Source organism: Pseudorca crassidens, chromosome 17 (genome assembly GCF_039906515.1).
Source record: "Pseudorca crassidens isolate mPseCra1 chromosome 17, mPseCra1.hap1, whole genome shotgun sequence".
Classification (NCBI taxonomy): Eukaryota; Metazoa; Chordata; class Mammalia; order Artiodactyla; family Delphinidae; genus Pseudorca; species Pseudorca crassidens.
In genome coordinates, this window is record NC_090312.1 from 16,857,747 (window position 1) to 16,874,867 (window position 17,121).

Genomic DNA, 17,121 nt, shown 5'->3' on the forward strand with positions numbered 1-17,121 from the left:
GTGCCTTCTCTCACAGCTTTCCACCTGTAACATCTTTTTTATTTTCTTTCTCATGTAAATTCTGCCCATTCTTAATTTGAGTGGGGGACTAAACATATTTCCTGCCTCTCCTCCCTGGAATTGGTCTTGCCTTTGGGCTTCTGCTGTGTTCTTATAGTAGTCACTGCATTCTGCCTTCAAGCTATTGATGTGTAACCCTTTCTTTACCAGTTTGCGATGTTTTTTGCAACGCCCTTAGCTCTTAGTATGGTGTCTTGAAACTGGTAAGGGGTGTTGACCTCAAGTAAATAGGCTGCCAGATACTTCTGCAGCAAAGATGGGTTTACTTGGGATCAGTGGAGAACTGCATTTCGGGGTCTGCAACCATGGTGAGCCACGAGCAAGTCCCTACATGCAAAGGGAAGGAGAGCGCTTTTCTATAAAGAGGAAAAGGAAGTCAAGAGGTGTGGTAAACAAAGCTTTTCATTGGCTGAGTCCTTGCAGGGAAAGAAGTCTGTCTTCTTCCTCTTGGGCTCTGCTGTTGAAACAGGGCGTGAGAGCTCCCCCTTCTGGTCTCCCAACCCTACTTAATGGAGGGTTCTGTTTGCTAATTTTTTTTTTTTACAGGGGCTCAAATGTTGAATTCATCTGGAGAGCTGTCTTACTTGGGAGAGTGTTAGTTCAAGAGATCAATGTGTAATGTGATAAAGATTCAAAGTAATTTTGTGAAATATGTAAAAGGAGAACCTAAAAAGATGGGGTGTTTTATAGCTGATTGGTAACAATTTGCTGGCAGGAGTCTTAATGTGACTCTATTATGGACCATGTTTTTATTAGCATCCATAGGACACTCATCTGCTTTCTTTTTTTTTGGTATTTATTTATTTATTTGCTTGCACCAGGTCTTAGTTGCAGCAGGTGGGCTCCTTAGTTGCGGCATGTGGGCTTCTTAGTTGTGGCATGCATGTGGGATCTAGTTCCCCGACCAGCGGTCAAACCTGGGCCCCCTGCATTGGGAGCCGGAGTCTTAACCACTGTGCCACCAGGGAAGTCCCAGACACTCATCTTCTTTCTAAAGCTATTTGTTATAATTCAGCAGGGTATGTATAGGATCTGAAAACTATGGGCAAAGTACTCTGTCTCCAATTGCTAATATCTGAATAAGTATGATGCTAGGAACCTCTCTGGTGGCGCAGTGGTTGGGAGTCTGCCTGCCAGTGCAGGGGCATGGGTTTGAACCCTGGTCCGGGAAGATCCCACATTGCTGCGGAGCAACTAAGCCCGTGCGCCACAACTACTGAGCCTGCGCTCTAGAGCCTGCGAGCCAGAACTACTGAGCCTGCATGCCACAACTACTGAAGCCCATGTGCCTAGAGCCCATGCTCCGTAGCAAAAGAAGCCCTCACACCGCTGCGAAGAGTGGCCTCCGCTTGCCGCAACTAGACAAAGTACAAAGACCCAACGCAGCCATAAATAAATAAATAAATAAGAAGGCTTGAAACAGTAGGAATGATGCTAGATTGTTAAAAGGAGCTTTTGCAGTGACTTTCCAAAGGATTTATTTATTTATTTTTTAAACATTTTTATTGGAGTATAATTGCTTTACAGTGGTGTGTTATAAAAGCCCTTCTCAATAGAACCTTCCCCATTTCAGCCCCCTAGCAGCTGTATCCTCTGTAGGTGTATTCATGTTTGTGTGTATTCTTTCCTAGGCCTGTTATTTACCTTGGGTTATCCTTGGATTCAACTATATCATCGGAGGCTCGTAAGTGATATTAGATTTATTTAATTGCAAACTAACCCTTGGAAGACTTCCATTATTCTTTATCCTCCTTCTCTAATCTTTATAACACTTCAAAGAATCTCAACGTTGATACCTTGGTACCTTATACTTTTGAAACAATTTCATTTGGATGTAATTGATTAAAATTGCAGGGCTTTAAGCACATTTAGCACTGAATGGTTTTTTATTATTGTTGTTGTTTGTTGTTATAGTATGCTTCCATATATGTGTTTTTGAATAAATATTTATTTCTGGATTCACTGTCCAGATTGAGCAAATACAGACCTAATTTTATCCAAGCCAACTCTGTGTGTAAAATTCCTGTTTTTTTAATTCTTAAGGCATTTCCAGAATGCCTTGGAAACTGCTCACCAGTCACAGAAATGCACAGATTCTCAGATGGGAAGTTTTGTCAGTGGTTTAATAGTATAGAAGTTTGGGCCAAACAGGGTCAAATTTCTAGTCTGGAATTAGACCTGAGACTTAGGAAAATCTTGAATGCATCCAGTCAGAATTTTGGAAGGAGGATTTCAAGATGCAGTTATTCTAAGAACTCCTGTTTCTTACACCACAAAATATTTTTAACATTTTTAAACGGATTTTGCTAGTGCTAGTTCTTAATGCGATGACCTCTTTGCTCTATATGGTCCTAACTTCTGCTGCATATCCACAGGGAGAAGGGAATGAATCGAGTAAACAGATTCTGTTTAGAGTAGAGCAAGTCTGGGGCTTGGTAAAACTGCCCTGCCGCCCAGAAGGGCAGAATCTGGGAGCAGTTGTAGACGGTGATTTGTCCCTAAGAGGAATCATGTTGCAGGCGGAGGCGGAGAAGGATATGTAACAGTAAGAATTGATCTGTAAAACCTTGAAGTGGCCTGTGTGTTAGCCATGGGAAGATTGAAGAAGGGCAGTGTTTATTTTAGGATTACAAGGTGAAGGTCAGCTTTCCAGAGTGATCTCTGTGATGTCTTACAGTCAGGGACCCAAGAGGTGAGGGAGACGTGATCCATGGTTCCAGGAACGAGGGAGTGGACGTTTTTCATCCCTCCTTTCCTTACTCCCATGCTTCTCTCTTGCCAGCCTTCAGTTTTACCCACGTTTTGCAAATATGGTATTCGTGACTGAAAGCGTTCAAAAGCTTGCTTTGCGGCTTGCCCCAACTCCTGAGGCAGGAAGTAGCAAAAACAACATGTTGAGGATGGGCAGGGGCTTGAAAGAGATGTCAGAGGGGCAGCTGGCCTTGAAGAGCACAGGCCCCATTGGTCCAGCAGGACGGATTTGCTTCTCATTCAGAATGCGTGTGCCTCTCAGACTTTATAAAAGGGCTGACTGTCGAGCTGTCACAGACTCCCAGCGACCAGAAGCAGGCTGCCACGAAGGATCTCTTCCCTCTGCTATTAGCTAAAACTTGCTGTGTCTCACTTCACTGCTTGAATGTCTTTAAACTCATTTGGCTCTCTGTTTGCAGGGTCATCAATGAGCTAATTGGAAATCTTGTTGGACATCTTTATTTCTTCCTCATGTTCAGATACCCAATGGACTTGGGAGGAAGGAATTTTCTATCCACGCCTCAGTTTTTGTAAGTGTTTCTTCCCCCTCTCGTTTGATAATCATCTTATTGTCCGTGTTTGTCAGCATCCTGATAAAAACTCTGTGAGGGGTGAGGTTTCCCTCTCAGTCTGATGGAGCAATGTGAGCCAACCAGGGACTTGCCCAGGTCACTCCAAGCCAAGGCCTGGTCTTCTCCTGGAGCCCTCGTAGCCAGGGGCCGCTGAGCCTAGATTCAGGCGTCCCGGGGAGCCGTGGGCCCTGCAGAGCGGGCGGCACGCCTGTGTGCATCCGGTGTGTGCAGCAGGGGGCCAGGGTGACAGGGTTATCAGTTTTACCTAAGATTTTGCCTGAGGAAGGGGTAAGAGGGTAAGTAGTCTCATTGGTTAGCAGTTTAAAACATCTTTATATTCAATATTATAGACCAGAATGTTTAAAGGACTTTTCAGCGTTAAAATGAGAGATGGGAGGCTTGTATAGTCACGCCCCCTGGGAGGATGTGCGTGTTCTTTCTCTGTTTGCAGAGTTTACTAAAGTGAGGAGGCCAGGGGCACAGCTTTGGTTTCGAGACAGACTTGGGTTGGAATCCCATTCCCGTCGTCTACCAGTTCATATATTGTGAAAGTGACTTAGTAAATCCCCCGAGCTCTAGTTTGCGAGTCTGTGTGTTGCGGGGAGGCCCTGTCTCACGGGTCTGCAGGAGGTGGGCTTTACCGTTAGCAGCACAGTAGCGGATGCTCAGCAAATACAAGCTCTCAGCCTTGCTCCTGAAGTTGGGGCGGGGGGCGGGATTCTGATGAGCCCCCAGAGATGCTGACACACTTAAGCGTTCAAGTAGTGTGACCATTCTGTCAGTGAAGCAAAAGGCTGTCGAAGATGGGACAAGTGAAATCACCATCTGGGTGTCACAGCCGGCCTGACAATCACGCTTAATCTCCAGTCGGGTGTATGCAATAATAGCACTTAGAAGCTTAAAAAAAAAAAAAAAAAAAGCAAAAAACCCTTTTCACATCTTGCTCGTTTTAATGTTTTCCAGTTTGTCATTCTTCCAGGGGGTCAATGAGGGCAGTAAACTTGAGTAGGCACCCCTTCCCTCTACTTTTATAGGTTAGAGGAAGGTTTTTTATGGTGAAATACAGTATACAAACAGAGAAGTACACTATTGTTGTATTTTTTTTTTTTTGCGGTATGTGGGCCTCTCACTGTTGTGGCCTCTCCCGTTGCGGAGCACAGGCTCTGGACGCGCAGGCTCAACGGCCATGGCTCACGGGCCCAGCCGCTCCGCGGCATGTGGGATCTTCCCGGACCGGGGCACGAACCCGTGTCCCCTGCATCAGCAGGCGGACTCTCAACCACTGCGCCACCAGGGAAGCCCTGTTTTGTTTTGTTCTGTTTTTTTCGTTAAGAGCATAAGAAGAAACTTGTTTCTCGTGTGAGCCTTGAGTTGCCTTCAGGCTAAAAAAAAACCAAATGACCAGTCTGCTTTCTAATTATCAAAGGACGCAGTAACAGCAGGTTTGGATTTTTGATCTAGGTTTATCAAGTCAGATGGCAGATGCATCATTAAAAAAAAAAAATTTGTTGCTTTGCGGGGCAGCCAAGAACTATTTTACTTTAAACAGCCATATTCTGACTTAATGGCTTGGAGAGATTTCTCAATTGTGGGCAACAACGTGTATGGGATTCTAGTGGCAAAATCGACATCCCACTGGAGCCTGCCTTCCACTTGAGCTTTCCCTGTTGGTGGAAGCCCTTCTGTTAAATTTTGCATAAAGATCAGATGACAAAATGTAGCTCCTTGCAAAAGCAGTAACTGCTTTGAAATTACCATAAATCTTTGTTGATTATGTATAATTGGGTATCTTTTTATACTAATTACTTGCATTTAATTTCACTATCTGTTTAAGCAGTGGCGATGGCTTCCATATTGTCTCAGAGTAAGAAGCAAAGCAAGACAGCCTTGGTGTTGCCTTTTTTAAGTCTTCCAATTTATTACATACTTTGGAGGAATGTTATTGTGCCAGAACGTCATGAATGTTGGGAAACCAGCGCTTGGAAATACATGTTGATGTAATGATAAAACTGTATTTGTTTAAAAGGGAGGATGCGAGTTATAGAATTCTAAGTCGTATCACTATTTTGCATTCCACTTAGAAAAGTAGACAGATCCTCTTCTGTGCACAGTTATTTTTCTGTTTACAAGGGGTTTAATTGTCTTTGGGGAGGGAGCGTGCAACTAACTGGGTTGATGTAAACACATGAGGACTCCGGTCACTAACTGTTGTCACCTTAATCTCATGCTGTGTGTCCTGCGGAAGTGTGAGGTGTAGGAAGTGGTGTGGGGCACGAGCTCCAGAGTCAGGCTGCCTGGGTTTGAATCCTGTCTGTCACTTTAGAAGAGCTTTGCTCAATTCTGCCTCAGTTTTCCCATCTATAAAATGGGGTAATAGTAGGGCCAACCTCATAGGGCAGTCGTGAAGATGAGAGGCACTTATAAACATGCAGCACCTGGTGTAAGGGAGATGCTTTATGATAAGGTTGAACTCTGCAGGCTTCCTGATGTGGGCAAGTCACCCCTCGTGGTTTGCTCTTGGTGCCATGAGGGGTTTAAAAAGAGGTATCAGATCATGGTCTCTGCCTTCAAGACAGAAATTGAATCATCAGGATCTGATTAGTGGAATAGGTTAAAATACATTCTCAGTTTACTAATAGTCAAGGAAGGGAAGTAGTTAGAAAAACTATTGTGAACATAGAGTCCTGGGTTTACATTTTCTTAGCGGTTCTGGGACTTAATTTATTAATTTGTAAGGTGAGAAGTCAGCTAACCTTTTCGGGCCTCAGCTTTCCCACCATCTATGAGAGAAAGATTGCAGTTGGAGGGCAAACTATGAATCAACTTTAAAACACACCCAAATTCCAGGACAGAAAGCTGTCTTCCCTGCTGTCCCTTGATGGACGCCGAAGAACCCAGCAGCATCGTGGTGATGCCGGGCGGTGCTCAAACACGCTGGCTGCAGATTTGTCCTTTGGAACTGAATTTATTTTGTATCCTTTGAGCCAGTTAGAGCCATAGTTACATAAACTAAAATGCTATATAGATGGTTCTTTCTGGTTGTTGGGCTCGTGGGTGTAATATTTTTGTTTCCATACTGTTCCTGCACGAATTGCTTTTATAATCAGGGAAAAAAAAAGTTAGAGTGTGAAGTTAGTGCGAAAGCTTAGTAAATTAAAAAGAAAACATAAAAAGTGAGTGACTTCTGTGGTCAGGGCATTGAGCTAAGTGCTGAAAAGGCAAAGTGCAATAAGACATTGTCCTCAGCCTCTCCGTGGCCACAGACGAACGTAATTCAATGTGACAGATGCCGTGGGAACCCCAGGAAGGGAGATGGGATGGACAACTGCGTGGAGAAGTGACTGTGCTTTTCTCTCCTTTTGTTTCTTCCCCCCTCTGCTCTAGGTACCGCTGGCTGCCCAGCAGGAGAGGAGGGGTGTCAGGGTTTGGTGTGCCCCCCGCTAGCATGAGGCGAGCCGCCGACCAGAACGGCGGAGGCGGGAGACACAACTGGGGACAGGGCTTTAGGCTCGGGGACCAGTGACGGAGTGGCCTCTGGCCTGCCCACCAGCCCTCCACTCAGATGACGTTTCCTCCCAGTGCCGGGTGACCTTTACCACCGAGTTCTACCTAACGCTGTTGGACCTGACCCACACTGAATGTAGTCTTTCAGTACAAGACAACAGTTTTTTAAATCCTGAAGAAAAAATACATGTTCCTCGAGTTTCGTGATTCTCATTCAAGTCCTTACTGCTAAGAAGAACAAATATCAACTGGGCAGATTTCGGAACTGACCTTAGTTTTTGGTGTCTTCTCTTCCTTTTCCATCTGAATCATGGGTTTCGGCAGGTCCCACTCTGCTGGCACCAAGCTGGGTATCCGGCGTTGGGTCACCAGACCCCTGTCCCGGGGGCTCTTAGCTCTTTCTCGCACCCACGCCTGCCTCCTCCTTCCCCAGCCTCACACTCCCAGCTAGAGGAGATTGCCCATGAATTGGTCCTGCCTCTGACAAGTTCGCTTTATTTGTTGGCTTTTGCCAAGGCTTGGCCACAGAGGCCTTGTTCCCAGCGTTTTATGGTGGCAGAACCGTAACCGTAGTGCAGAAGGCGGACAGCAGATGAAGAGCTTCCTCAGCTTTTGGGATAGTCGTGGCCTGATATCAGTTGCCACCGTTTGCCACCTCTTCAGCTGTTCTGATAAAAAAAGCACCGCTGAGTCAGTGAGGACCACAGATCGGTATTAATGAGGCCTGAAGGTCCTTGCTAGGCATTTTTTATCCTAAGTGATCAAAACCCTAGTGGAGTTGCATCTTACACAGGGGCTGTGTTTAACCGTGGGCATAATCCCAATGCATCTCGTGTAGGGCATACTGGCTCTGTGTGTACCCAGAGTAGTGGATTTGTATTGTGCTAGAAAGTTCCAAAGCACATTGGCCACAGGGAGAAGCTCTCTTTGAGAGGTGCTTGGGCATTGATTGATTTGACTTCCTTCTCCTTCTGGGTGTATGTTTATTGAGTAGAGTGGAGGGAGAACCTTAAACCCTCTTTAAGTTGTCTTTTTTTTTAAACCAAGCCCCCATCCCCCACCCCCATGGCCATATGCTTCAGTTACTTGTGAGGAGGGTGCAGCTCCTCTGTATGTAGATCTTATTTAGAAGCTGTTGTAAGCACATCTAAGTGAATCACGTGATTTTGGGTGTAATGGCTTTAGAATCATCTGTGTTTGAGGAGCTTTTTTATTTCGAGTCATGAAGGTACATCAGACCATCTTCACCCACAGCTCCTTTCTTTACAGGTGGGCTTTTTCCATCAGAGCTAGGCTTGTCACCGGATAGCTTTTTGAAGGCTGCGACGTTTCACACACGTTCTTATTTTATATTTTTATTCTGAAAGCAAACTGCTAGGAGCAGTGCTGAGTGGCTGCCATACTTTGAGTCAACTAGAGAAGGCTTTGAACATTTTGACCAGCGGTTCTGTGCAGGAGACACTGTGTGCTAAGAGTATGACTCTTCGCCCCGCTCTGAAGCAGTGACGTGTGTTATTCTAGGAAGTGGGGATTTGAAATCCGCTCCTCGTTTTTCATGAAGTTTGTTCGAGTGTACCTCTTCATATTTAATTTATATGGTAAAATAGGCGGCGGGGAGAATCTGAACCCTAACTGTCATATGTTTGCTGTTGACCTGTGGCCAGAATAAAATTTACTTGTAAAATTTTAGAAACCCTTCTTCCTGTTACGTCATACTTGCACTCACTGTGCAGGAGTGGAGACTCATTGTATGTGTAAGAAGATTCTCACGGTAAGTGAGCTAGTCTCCTACACGCTGTCACAGCAGCTCAACTGCCTGAGAGCAGTAGTCTTTCTGAAGGTTACAAGTATTCCTTAGAATTCTTCAGTTCAAGGCAAAATGTTCATTAAATTCTTCCTCTTAAACACATTTAAGAAGCTGATAATTTTTATTAATTTTGTCTGGATTACCTATCTTTGGGGAATAACTTTAGCTAAGCAAGCTATTTGAGATTTGATTTGGCAAGGCAAGACATGACAGCAGATTCTCTTTGTGAAAGAAAATAAATCCTAATTTTGTATAGAGAAATACCCGTTTTGTAACTAATCCTTTTTATTGGTAAGAATTGTAAATTAAAATGTACAGCTTCATGGTTGTATGTCTTAAGTTTCTGTATCCCTACTCTGCTGACTCTTTTAGATATGACGTAATTTATGTAGCTAGTCATCTCTTGGTGGGCATTGCGGAGTGTCCAGTGTGTGTTGCTATTATAGCCGCACAGCAAACTTTTTTTTTTTTAATTTTTTTTTGGCTGCGTTGGGTCTTTGTTGCTGCGCGCAGGCTTTCTCTAGTTGTGGTGAGCGGGACTTCTCTTGTTGTGGAGCACAAGCTCTAGGTGCGTGGGCTTCAGTAGTTGCAGCATGCGGGCTCAATAGTTGTGGCTCACGGGCTGTAGAGCGCAGGCTCAGTAGTTGTGGCGCATGGGCTTAGACGCTCCGTGGCATGTGGGATCTTCCCTGACCAGGGCTCGAACCCGTGTCCCCTGCATTGGCAGGCGGATTCTTAACCACTGCGCCACCAGGGAAGTCCCAGCAAACATTTTTGTACCTCCTTCTGTTCACGTGTTGGAAAATACCTGTAGGATTAATTCTTGGAAGCAGGATTTTTAGGTTTTCATTATAAGGAAGCAGGATGCTTCAGAACATTGGGTTAGGGGTTATATCTGATTGTAGTATGCTGTATAGCATTTTTGTCACCTCCACCCATGGGTCTGAGTCTTGGAACTGGACAGAATTAGTTTAATCCCCTTTCTGTATTTTCTTTCTAAGGATCCATGGACTGTGAAAGGCAGGTGCAGTGACACTCCTGAACCATCCAAGTCTAGCCCCGGCCTTAGGCAGGCTCTCTTCCTTCATCACAAGTTGGGTGATGGGAAGGAACAGGGCTGTGCACCCCTATTCTGGTGCTGGAGAAACACCGAGAAAATAGGAACAGTCCTGCTTGTTTTGGAGGATAGCACATTGCCAGTATCACTGTGTTCTAAGCTGCCTTTTGAAGAACACGGATGTAATAGGTGATGCTGCAGATGCCAACAGCTGCATCTGTTGCCAACTCTTTCTGAGGTCCCGGCCCCTTTGAAATTTTCAACATTCACTTAACAAACCTTAACCTTTGGAAAAATTCACCCCTGTCTGCTTGGACTTCTCACCGTTAGTATCTTGAAAGGCTGGGCTGAGAGAATATGTGTCTCCTGGCAGTTTGCTTGCTTTCCAGAGTGGCTCTGGTGATTCTAATTGGAATTGAGGGGAATATCATGTCATGTAATTCCTTCCATGTACGGTTTATGCCCAGAACGCTTCCCCGTGCTCCTCCTATTTTCCCACCACTGTTCCTTAGGGTAGAATCCCATTTTCTACAGCACACCTGGGTATTGTTTTTTTTTTTTTTAAATTAATCTCTCCCCTTTCTTTTTTCTTTTTACATATTTGTTGATTTATTTTGGCTGCACCAGGTCTTCGTTGCAGCACATGTAGGATCTTCGTTGTGGTGTGCAGGATTTTTAGTTGCAGCATGCGAACTCTTAGTTGCGGCATGTAAACTCTTTAGTTGTGGCATGCATGTGGGATCTAGTTCCCCGACCAGGGATGGCCCGGGCCCCCTGCATTGGGAGCACAGAGTCTTACCCACTGGACCACCAGGGAAGTCCCCTCACCTGGGTATTGAGCGTTAATGTGACAGGTACTTCACGAATAATTTAAGCCTCCAATCTCTGGTTTCCAATCTGGCTATACGTGCGAATCACTTGGGGCTTTTGAAAAATGCAGATTTCTTGTTTCGTTTTCATTCTGCATCTTTTTCAAGTTCCCAGTGATTCTGATATTCAGCTGGGTTTGGGAATCAATGTTTAAACCCGCTTGTGAAGTAAGTAGTATTATCCCCATTTCCCAAATAAGGAAACTTGAGAGATTAAGTCATTTAAGAGCAAGCGGCTAGAAGTTACCAAAGATAAGATATGAACTCAACTCTAAGTTAAGACCTCTGCTGCTGCAGTTGAGGAAGCCAACGTTGAGAATCTGGCATTAAGTGACGAAAAAGATTCTTTTCTTGCCAGGCTGAAGGCAGGCCAACATGTTGGGAAACATTAGTTGAAGGTATAAATTGCTATCATCCCTGGGGGGGAATTGCCTTGTAGCCTGGGAAGAAAAAAACATATATTAATATGATATTAATAAATAATATAATCTAGTGTAATACAGTGTCTGCTGAGTGGTGCCTGGGCAGATGCAAATAGAACCTAATCTCTGTCTTCACAGCGTGTTCTCTCCACGAAGGCACACAGCTTGGCCGGTAGTAGGTACTCACGTATTTGTTGAATAGGTGAGCACAAATTATAATACAACTTGATAAGCTGCTAGAGTAGAAATAAGTAAAAAGTTGTATTGGATAGAGGGGTTAGGTCTTGAAAAATCGATGGGAAATTCCAGGCTGAGAAGGAGAACGAATGAGCAGTGGGAACCATTGAAAGATTTTCACATTTGTTCCTTAAAAAGTGACTGGCTGAAGCATTGGGAGGCGGGGAGAGGGCTGAGAGGGGCAGCTGAAGATCAGGTGACTGAGCTTTGAGTTTGTTGCTGCGGCGCAGACACAAGGCCGTGGGTCGGTATGAGGTTGGCCTGAACCGAGGCCGTGGGATTGGGGGCTGGGGGCTGGATTGGAGAGACCTCTGTGAGGGAACTGCTGGGAGTTAGTGAGGAAAAGGGGGGCTTGGGAGCACAGGACATCAGGACTCAGCATAAGTTTCCCATAGAAACGAGTTTGGTTAAAAAATGCTATATATGGTGCAGCACACTATAGATAATTGGGTGCCAGTGGACCAGCCTGGAAACCTAGCCACTATTTCTAAGTGTATTTCTGTGGAAAAATAAAGTTTTATTATTATGAGCTCTAAATCCATGAATGGGAAAATAAACTTTTCGAACATAACCTCTTCCTGAGTTGGGGACAGCTTTCCAGAAGGCCCCAAGTGAAAGAGAAACAATTCTCTTGACTCCTGTCGTCCACCCTGTCCCCCTCCTTCAGGTCTCCCCGTCTTTTACATCATTTCCTCAAGGAGAGGCCTATCTAGGGTTGTAGGCGAGGTAGAATGTCTCCCCATAGGGTCCACTGGCACCCTGCTCTGATGAGACTCATCCGTCTATAATCATTTTTTTAATGTCTCTCTCCTGTGGTCTGTTAGCATCTTGGGGGCAGTGACTGCACCTGATTCAAGGCTGTGTTCCCAGTCCATAGCACGGTGCCTGCCGCAGACAGGTGCTTCTGTGTTCGAGGCACTGAACTAAAATTTGGACCGGGTAAGAGGTTGCGTAGGAATTTGGTCTATTTAGGGAGAGAGCGAATGGCCTGGCCTCCTAGGAGCCTTAATGGGTTGGGGGGTGTGGGGAGGTTGTCGTACAGGGGAATCAAGCCTCCTGAAAGAGGATATTGGAAGAGGTTGGAGATACTGGGAAGAATGGATTCAAAGTTGAGAAACTTTTTAAAACGGCAGTTAATAGCTTTTGTTTGCAGTTGTGTAATTGCCTGCTAATGGGTGTGGGTACTTGGGGTGATTTGGGCAAAAGGAGGCTCAGTATAGACCGAAGGCAGGCGGAAACATTTGGGAAGATTAATCGAAGGTATAAATTTAGCTTTCTGTCCCTCGAGGACTTCTGTGGCCTGTACAAATGCGTATGCATTTAGCGAGAAGGAGAAACCCCTGCCATGGCGTCGGGGCCAGAGAGACCCCCAGGGAGTGCGGAATTGAATTCAGGTGCAAGCCTGCAGGATCACTTAGGAAGTGTTTACTAAGCGCGATGTGTCATTTGAAGCCTCAGCCTGACCCAGATGAACTTGATCCCCCTCTCTCCTCAGTCAGTGTGTTGGCCTTTTCCTGAGGGCTGGCACTGATAGAGCGAGTATCCTTGTTAACGATGGGCAATCACTGTTAGCTTAAGGGAGACTTTGGGTTTTGATGGAAACTGTCCTGATACAGAAGTTGTAAACCTGGTGCTTAGGATATAAGATGCATCTGTCCCCATAACCAGGCCCTTGTCCCCTGGAGGTTGCCCCCTTGCGGGGAGAGGAGGGACTGGGACTTTTCATGATCCTTTCCATCAGTTAGGGTTCTTTGATTTCAGGTACCCAAAAAGGACTCTGGTTAACTTAAGCAAAAGGGAATTTATCGGAAGGGTATAGACTTATCTCAGAGATTCCAAGGATCTGCTGAGAAGCCTGACACGGAGAGTGTATCAGGGATCCAGGGACCAGGAACCGATCTTACCTAAATCAGCTCCACCCTTTATTCTGTGCTTGCATCTCTCCCTTTACGATTGAACTCCTGGGTCTTAGTGACCTCACTTTGGCCTTAAGTCTCCCTGTTAAGAGGGGAGAGGTAATTTTCCAAAAGCAAAGCAAAGCGCTGTTGCATCATAAGGGGGAAGAGGGTGCCGGATGCCTGAAAAGCCCTGGCTGGCCCACTGGTGCGTGTAAACCACACGTGTGACCTCCTGGAGGAGCGTCTGGCTTTCCCTCAGGAAGAAGGCGGGTGCCCTGGATGAGAACAGTATTCAAAATGCTTTCTATTCACTAGATCATTTAAACCTTACAATTACTCATTTTGAAAGTTATTATTTAAACCATTGCACAGATGAAGAAATGGGGTCCTAAGAAGTTAAATTATCTGTCCAGGGTATGATGGAGCCAGGATTCAGATCCACCCAATTCTGCTTGAATGTAAGTTCTTGCTTGTTTGTTGATATCATACTGAGCTAACAAAGGTAAATATAAAATTCATAAAATTTAAGTGGAAAGGAGTTTGTGTTTTTTCACACTAAATGCAATATGAAGCCATTAAAGGACTTCAAATCAAAAAGTAAATTACATAAATTACTAATATCAGTCAAAATGGAACCTAGGATGAATTAGGTATTCCATTGTATAGAAAATAGTGTTATTTTATTAATGTGTGTAATGTAGCTAAATGACCAGGAAGGAATAGGTAAGAGGCCTGATGAAAACAAACAGGCATTTCTAAGTTAACTACCCCCAGAATTCCCTAATCAGTCTCTAGATAAAGTATCTTTTCCCGGCTTCTTCCTGTCCAATCCTGTGATTCTGTAATACCTCCTGTAAATTATTGTTCTTAACTCAACAGTGATTGCCCAATTCTATATAAAGAGGAAAACACTTGCCGTTCATATTATCCATATTATTGCTTCAGTATCTCCTCCCATCTCCTGTCTCCAGCTCGTCTACAGAGCATAAGCAGTGTAGATTTTGCTGAAGATTTTTGGGGGGATAGGCATGGAACATCTAGGGAAAGCGACTCCCCACATTCTTGAGAGCAGGGACTGTGTCGGTCTGTTCACCACCACATCCCCAGTACCTAGCGCAAAGATTGGCATGCATAGCTTCTTTTCTTTTTTTAAAATTTATTTATTTACTGATTTATTTTTGGCTGCATTGGGTCTTCGTTGCTGCATGCGGGTTTTCTCTACTTGCGGCGAGCGGGGGCTACCCTTCGTTGTGGTGTGCAGGCTTCTCATTGCGGTGGCTTCTCTTGTTGTGGAGCACGGGCTCTAGGCACTCGGGCTCAGTAGTTGTGGCTTGGGGGCTCTAGAGCACAGGCTCAGTAGTGTGGCGCATGGGCTTAGTTGCTCCGCGGCATGTGGGATCTTCCCGGACCAGGGCTCGAACCCGTGTCCCCTGCACTGGCAGGCAGATTCTTAACCACTGCGCCACCAGGGAAGCCCCAGGCTTCTTGACATAAATATTCGTTGAAGGAGTGAATCCATTTCATAACCTAAATTCCCTTCAGCTATCAACTGGCTCCCTGCCTTTCTCTTCATCCTCTCCTCATGTGGCTTTTCCAGTCCCCTCTAATTCCTTGGTCAGTTTAGCTCTGCCTCCAAAACGCTTTACTCAGCAAAATAAAAGCCTTGCAGTTAATCAGACCTACTCACCTCAGAAAGGCTTACCAAAGTTATTCAGTAGATAAAAAGTAAGACTCTTGGTCAGTGAAGCAGGGGAATTCTGCTGCTAAAAATTTAAGATCATTTCATTACGTACAAACTCCCCAAGTTCTGATACGCACCCTGTAGTGCATTGAATGGTGGCCCCCAAAAGATATGTCCATAGACTAATTTCCAGACCCTGTGAATGTGACCTTATTTGGAAAAAGGGTCTTTGCAGATGTAATTAAGGGTCTTGATGAGGCGATCATCCTGGATTATCTGGATGAACCCTGAATCCCATGACAAGTGTCCAATAAGAGACACACAGGGGATATTTAACAGACAAAGAAGAGAAGACACAGACACACAGAGGAGAAGGTGATGTGAAGACAGGCAGAGATGGGCGTGATGTGGCCAAAAGCCAAGGAACACCTGAAGCTCCCAGAAGCTGGAAGAGGCAAGGCACAGAATCCTTACAGATTTTGGAGTGAGTGTGGTCCCGCTGACACCTTGATTTTGGATTTCTGGCCTCCTGAACTGTGAGAAAATAAAGCTCTGTTGTTTTACACTATCAAGTTTGTGGTGATTCGTTACAGCAGCCCTCGGAAATGCATACACCTCCTATAAAGTGCTGTAGTGAACTGCCAACTGTCTTCTCTGAATTTCTTAAATGCAGTGTGCCTCTTTCTGCCTTTCACACCTGGAACGCTCTCAGAATCCCTGACCTAGCAAGATGTCTTGGAAATCATATTTCATCCCTTCAGGTGAACCAGTCAAGCACTGTCTAAGGCAGAAAGTTTGACCACGAGTGTCCCACCAGCTAAGGTCACCTGAATGCATCTCTTTGCTTCCTGAGAAAGCTTTAACTAATTTAGAAGCTGACCACGAGGCTTCTCTCGGCATCCCAGTGTCTGTCTACTTTTGTCATAGGCAAAAATCATTGGCAAAACATTGCAAAAATGCAATTTTGGATTTCTTATATAAGCTCAAAGATCCGTTAGGCTAGGGGTTCCTGAAAAGATTATCTAAATCACAGATTTTTCCAGTGATTTTTAAGCATGGAACTCTGCCTTAATGAAATCCAAATCTTATATGTAAAAGACAAAGGTGAAGCGGATCTAAATTGGGAAGGAAGAGAAGGGTCACAGCTAGTGCTGGCTCAAACCCACCCCCTATCTCAGTCCCTTTTCGCTCCTGCTAAAAAAAAAAAAAAAAATCCCTTCAAATATCCCTGACTTCTGTTGTTAAAAAATGATTTGTCTAAATTGGTCTCATTTGTGTACCATGGCTACAGAGAACAGGTCCTTTCCTAGTCTTTGTTGGTTTTTTAGGGACCAGTAAATTTCTCTCCCCTTTTCCTTCTCAGTTTGGAATGACCAAGAGGTAATTACAGTTATTAGATAGAGATAAAAATGTTAGCTTCATTATTGAGAAAAGCTAGGTTGGAAGACATGGTAAGGGGGTGTAGTCATGTGGACATCCTAAAACAGAACCTCAGAATTTGAGAGTCCCTGGTCCCTGGCACAGCATGGCAGGGACAGGACAGCCTACTGCTGACCACAGGGAAGAACAGAGGCCTGATTGGCTTCACACAGGCTGAGGTCAGTTCCTACATCTGCTCACCAATCACATAATTCTTTCCCTTGGGAGAAAAATTAAAGAGTTTCTTGTTTACTTTTCCTTCCTGGGAAATTCCCTCTCCTCTAGGGAAATGTGAGGAGGGAGGAATAAGTATTTCTCCTTGAGCATGTTCACTTGCATCCCCATTGACAAGACAAGAGAAGTTTCCACTTGGAAACCCAGGACCCAAATGGCATCTTTTAGGAAGACGAATTGTGTATTAGAGTCAGGCTAACAGCTGTAACAAACAGTCCCCAAGTCTCCATGGCATATCACGACAGAGGTATGTTTCCCGTTCACATCACAGCCCACTGTGGGCAGGCAGGTGCGATGGCAGGAATGAGGAGGGGTGTCTGCTCCATGCGCTTATTCAGGGACTCAGTCTCCTTTCGTTTCGTGCCATGACCGTCAGTACCCCCGGGCCCTCCTGGGACCTCAGAGCCCTCCACTGAATTCTTTGCAGTGGCGAACAGATTGAGAAACAGAACAAGTGGAGGATCGTGTAGGAGATTTAGGGGCCAGGCTGGAAGTAGGATTCCTCATTTCTGCCCACATTCCATTGGTCAGCACTCAGTCACGTGGTCCCAACTAACCCCAAGGGAAGCTCAGAAACATCAATCTTCCTGGTGGCATAGAAGGTACATCA

The 17,121-nt window shown here is 45.0% G+C and overlaps 1 protein-coding gene across 8 annotated transcripts in view; it reads left to right on the forward strand.

Annotated features, from left to right (window-relative positions):
• Positions 1-17,121, forward strand: part of DERL1 (derlin 1) — a 124,874-nt gene that overhangs the window by 15,718 nt on the left and 92,035 nt on the right. For 5 of the 8 annotated variants that reach the window (XM_067711373.1, XM_067711374.1, XM_067711375.1 and 2 more), the window contains exons 6-7: positions 1,692-1,744; positions 3,231-3,341. In XM_067711373.1, the coding sequence (XP_067567474.1) occupies positions 1,692-1,744; positions 3,231-3,341 (164 nt within the window). Of the gene's footprint in view, positions 1-1,691; positions 1,745-3,230; positions 3,342-6,767; positions 9,018-13,549; positions 15,427-17,121 lie in introns of those variants that run through there. The other 3 variants (XM_067711381.1, XM_067711380.1, XM_067711376.1) reach the window with 3 other exon arrangements.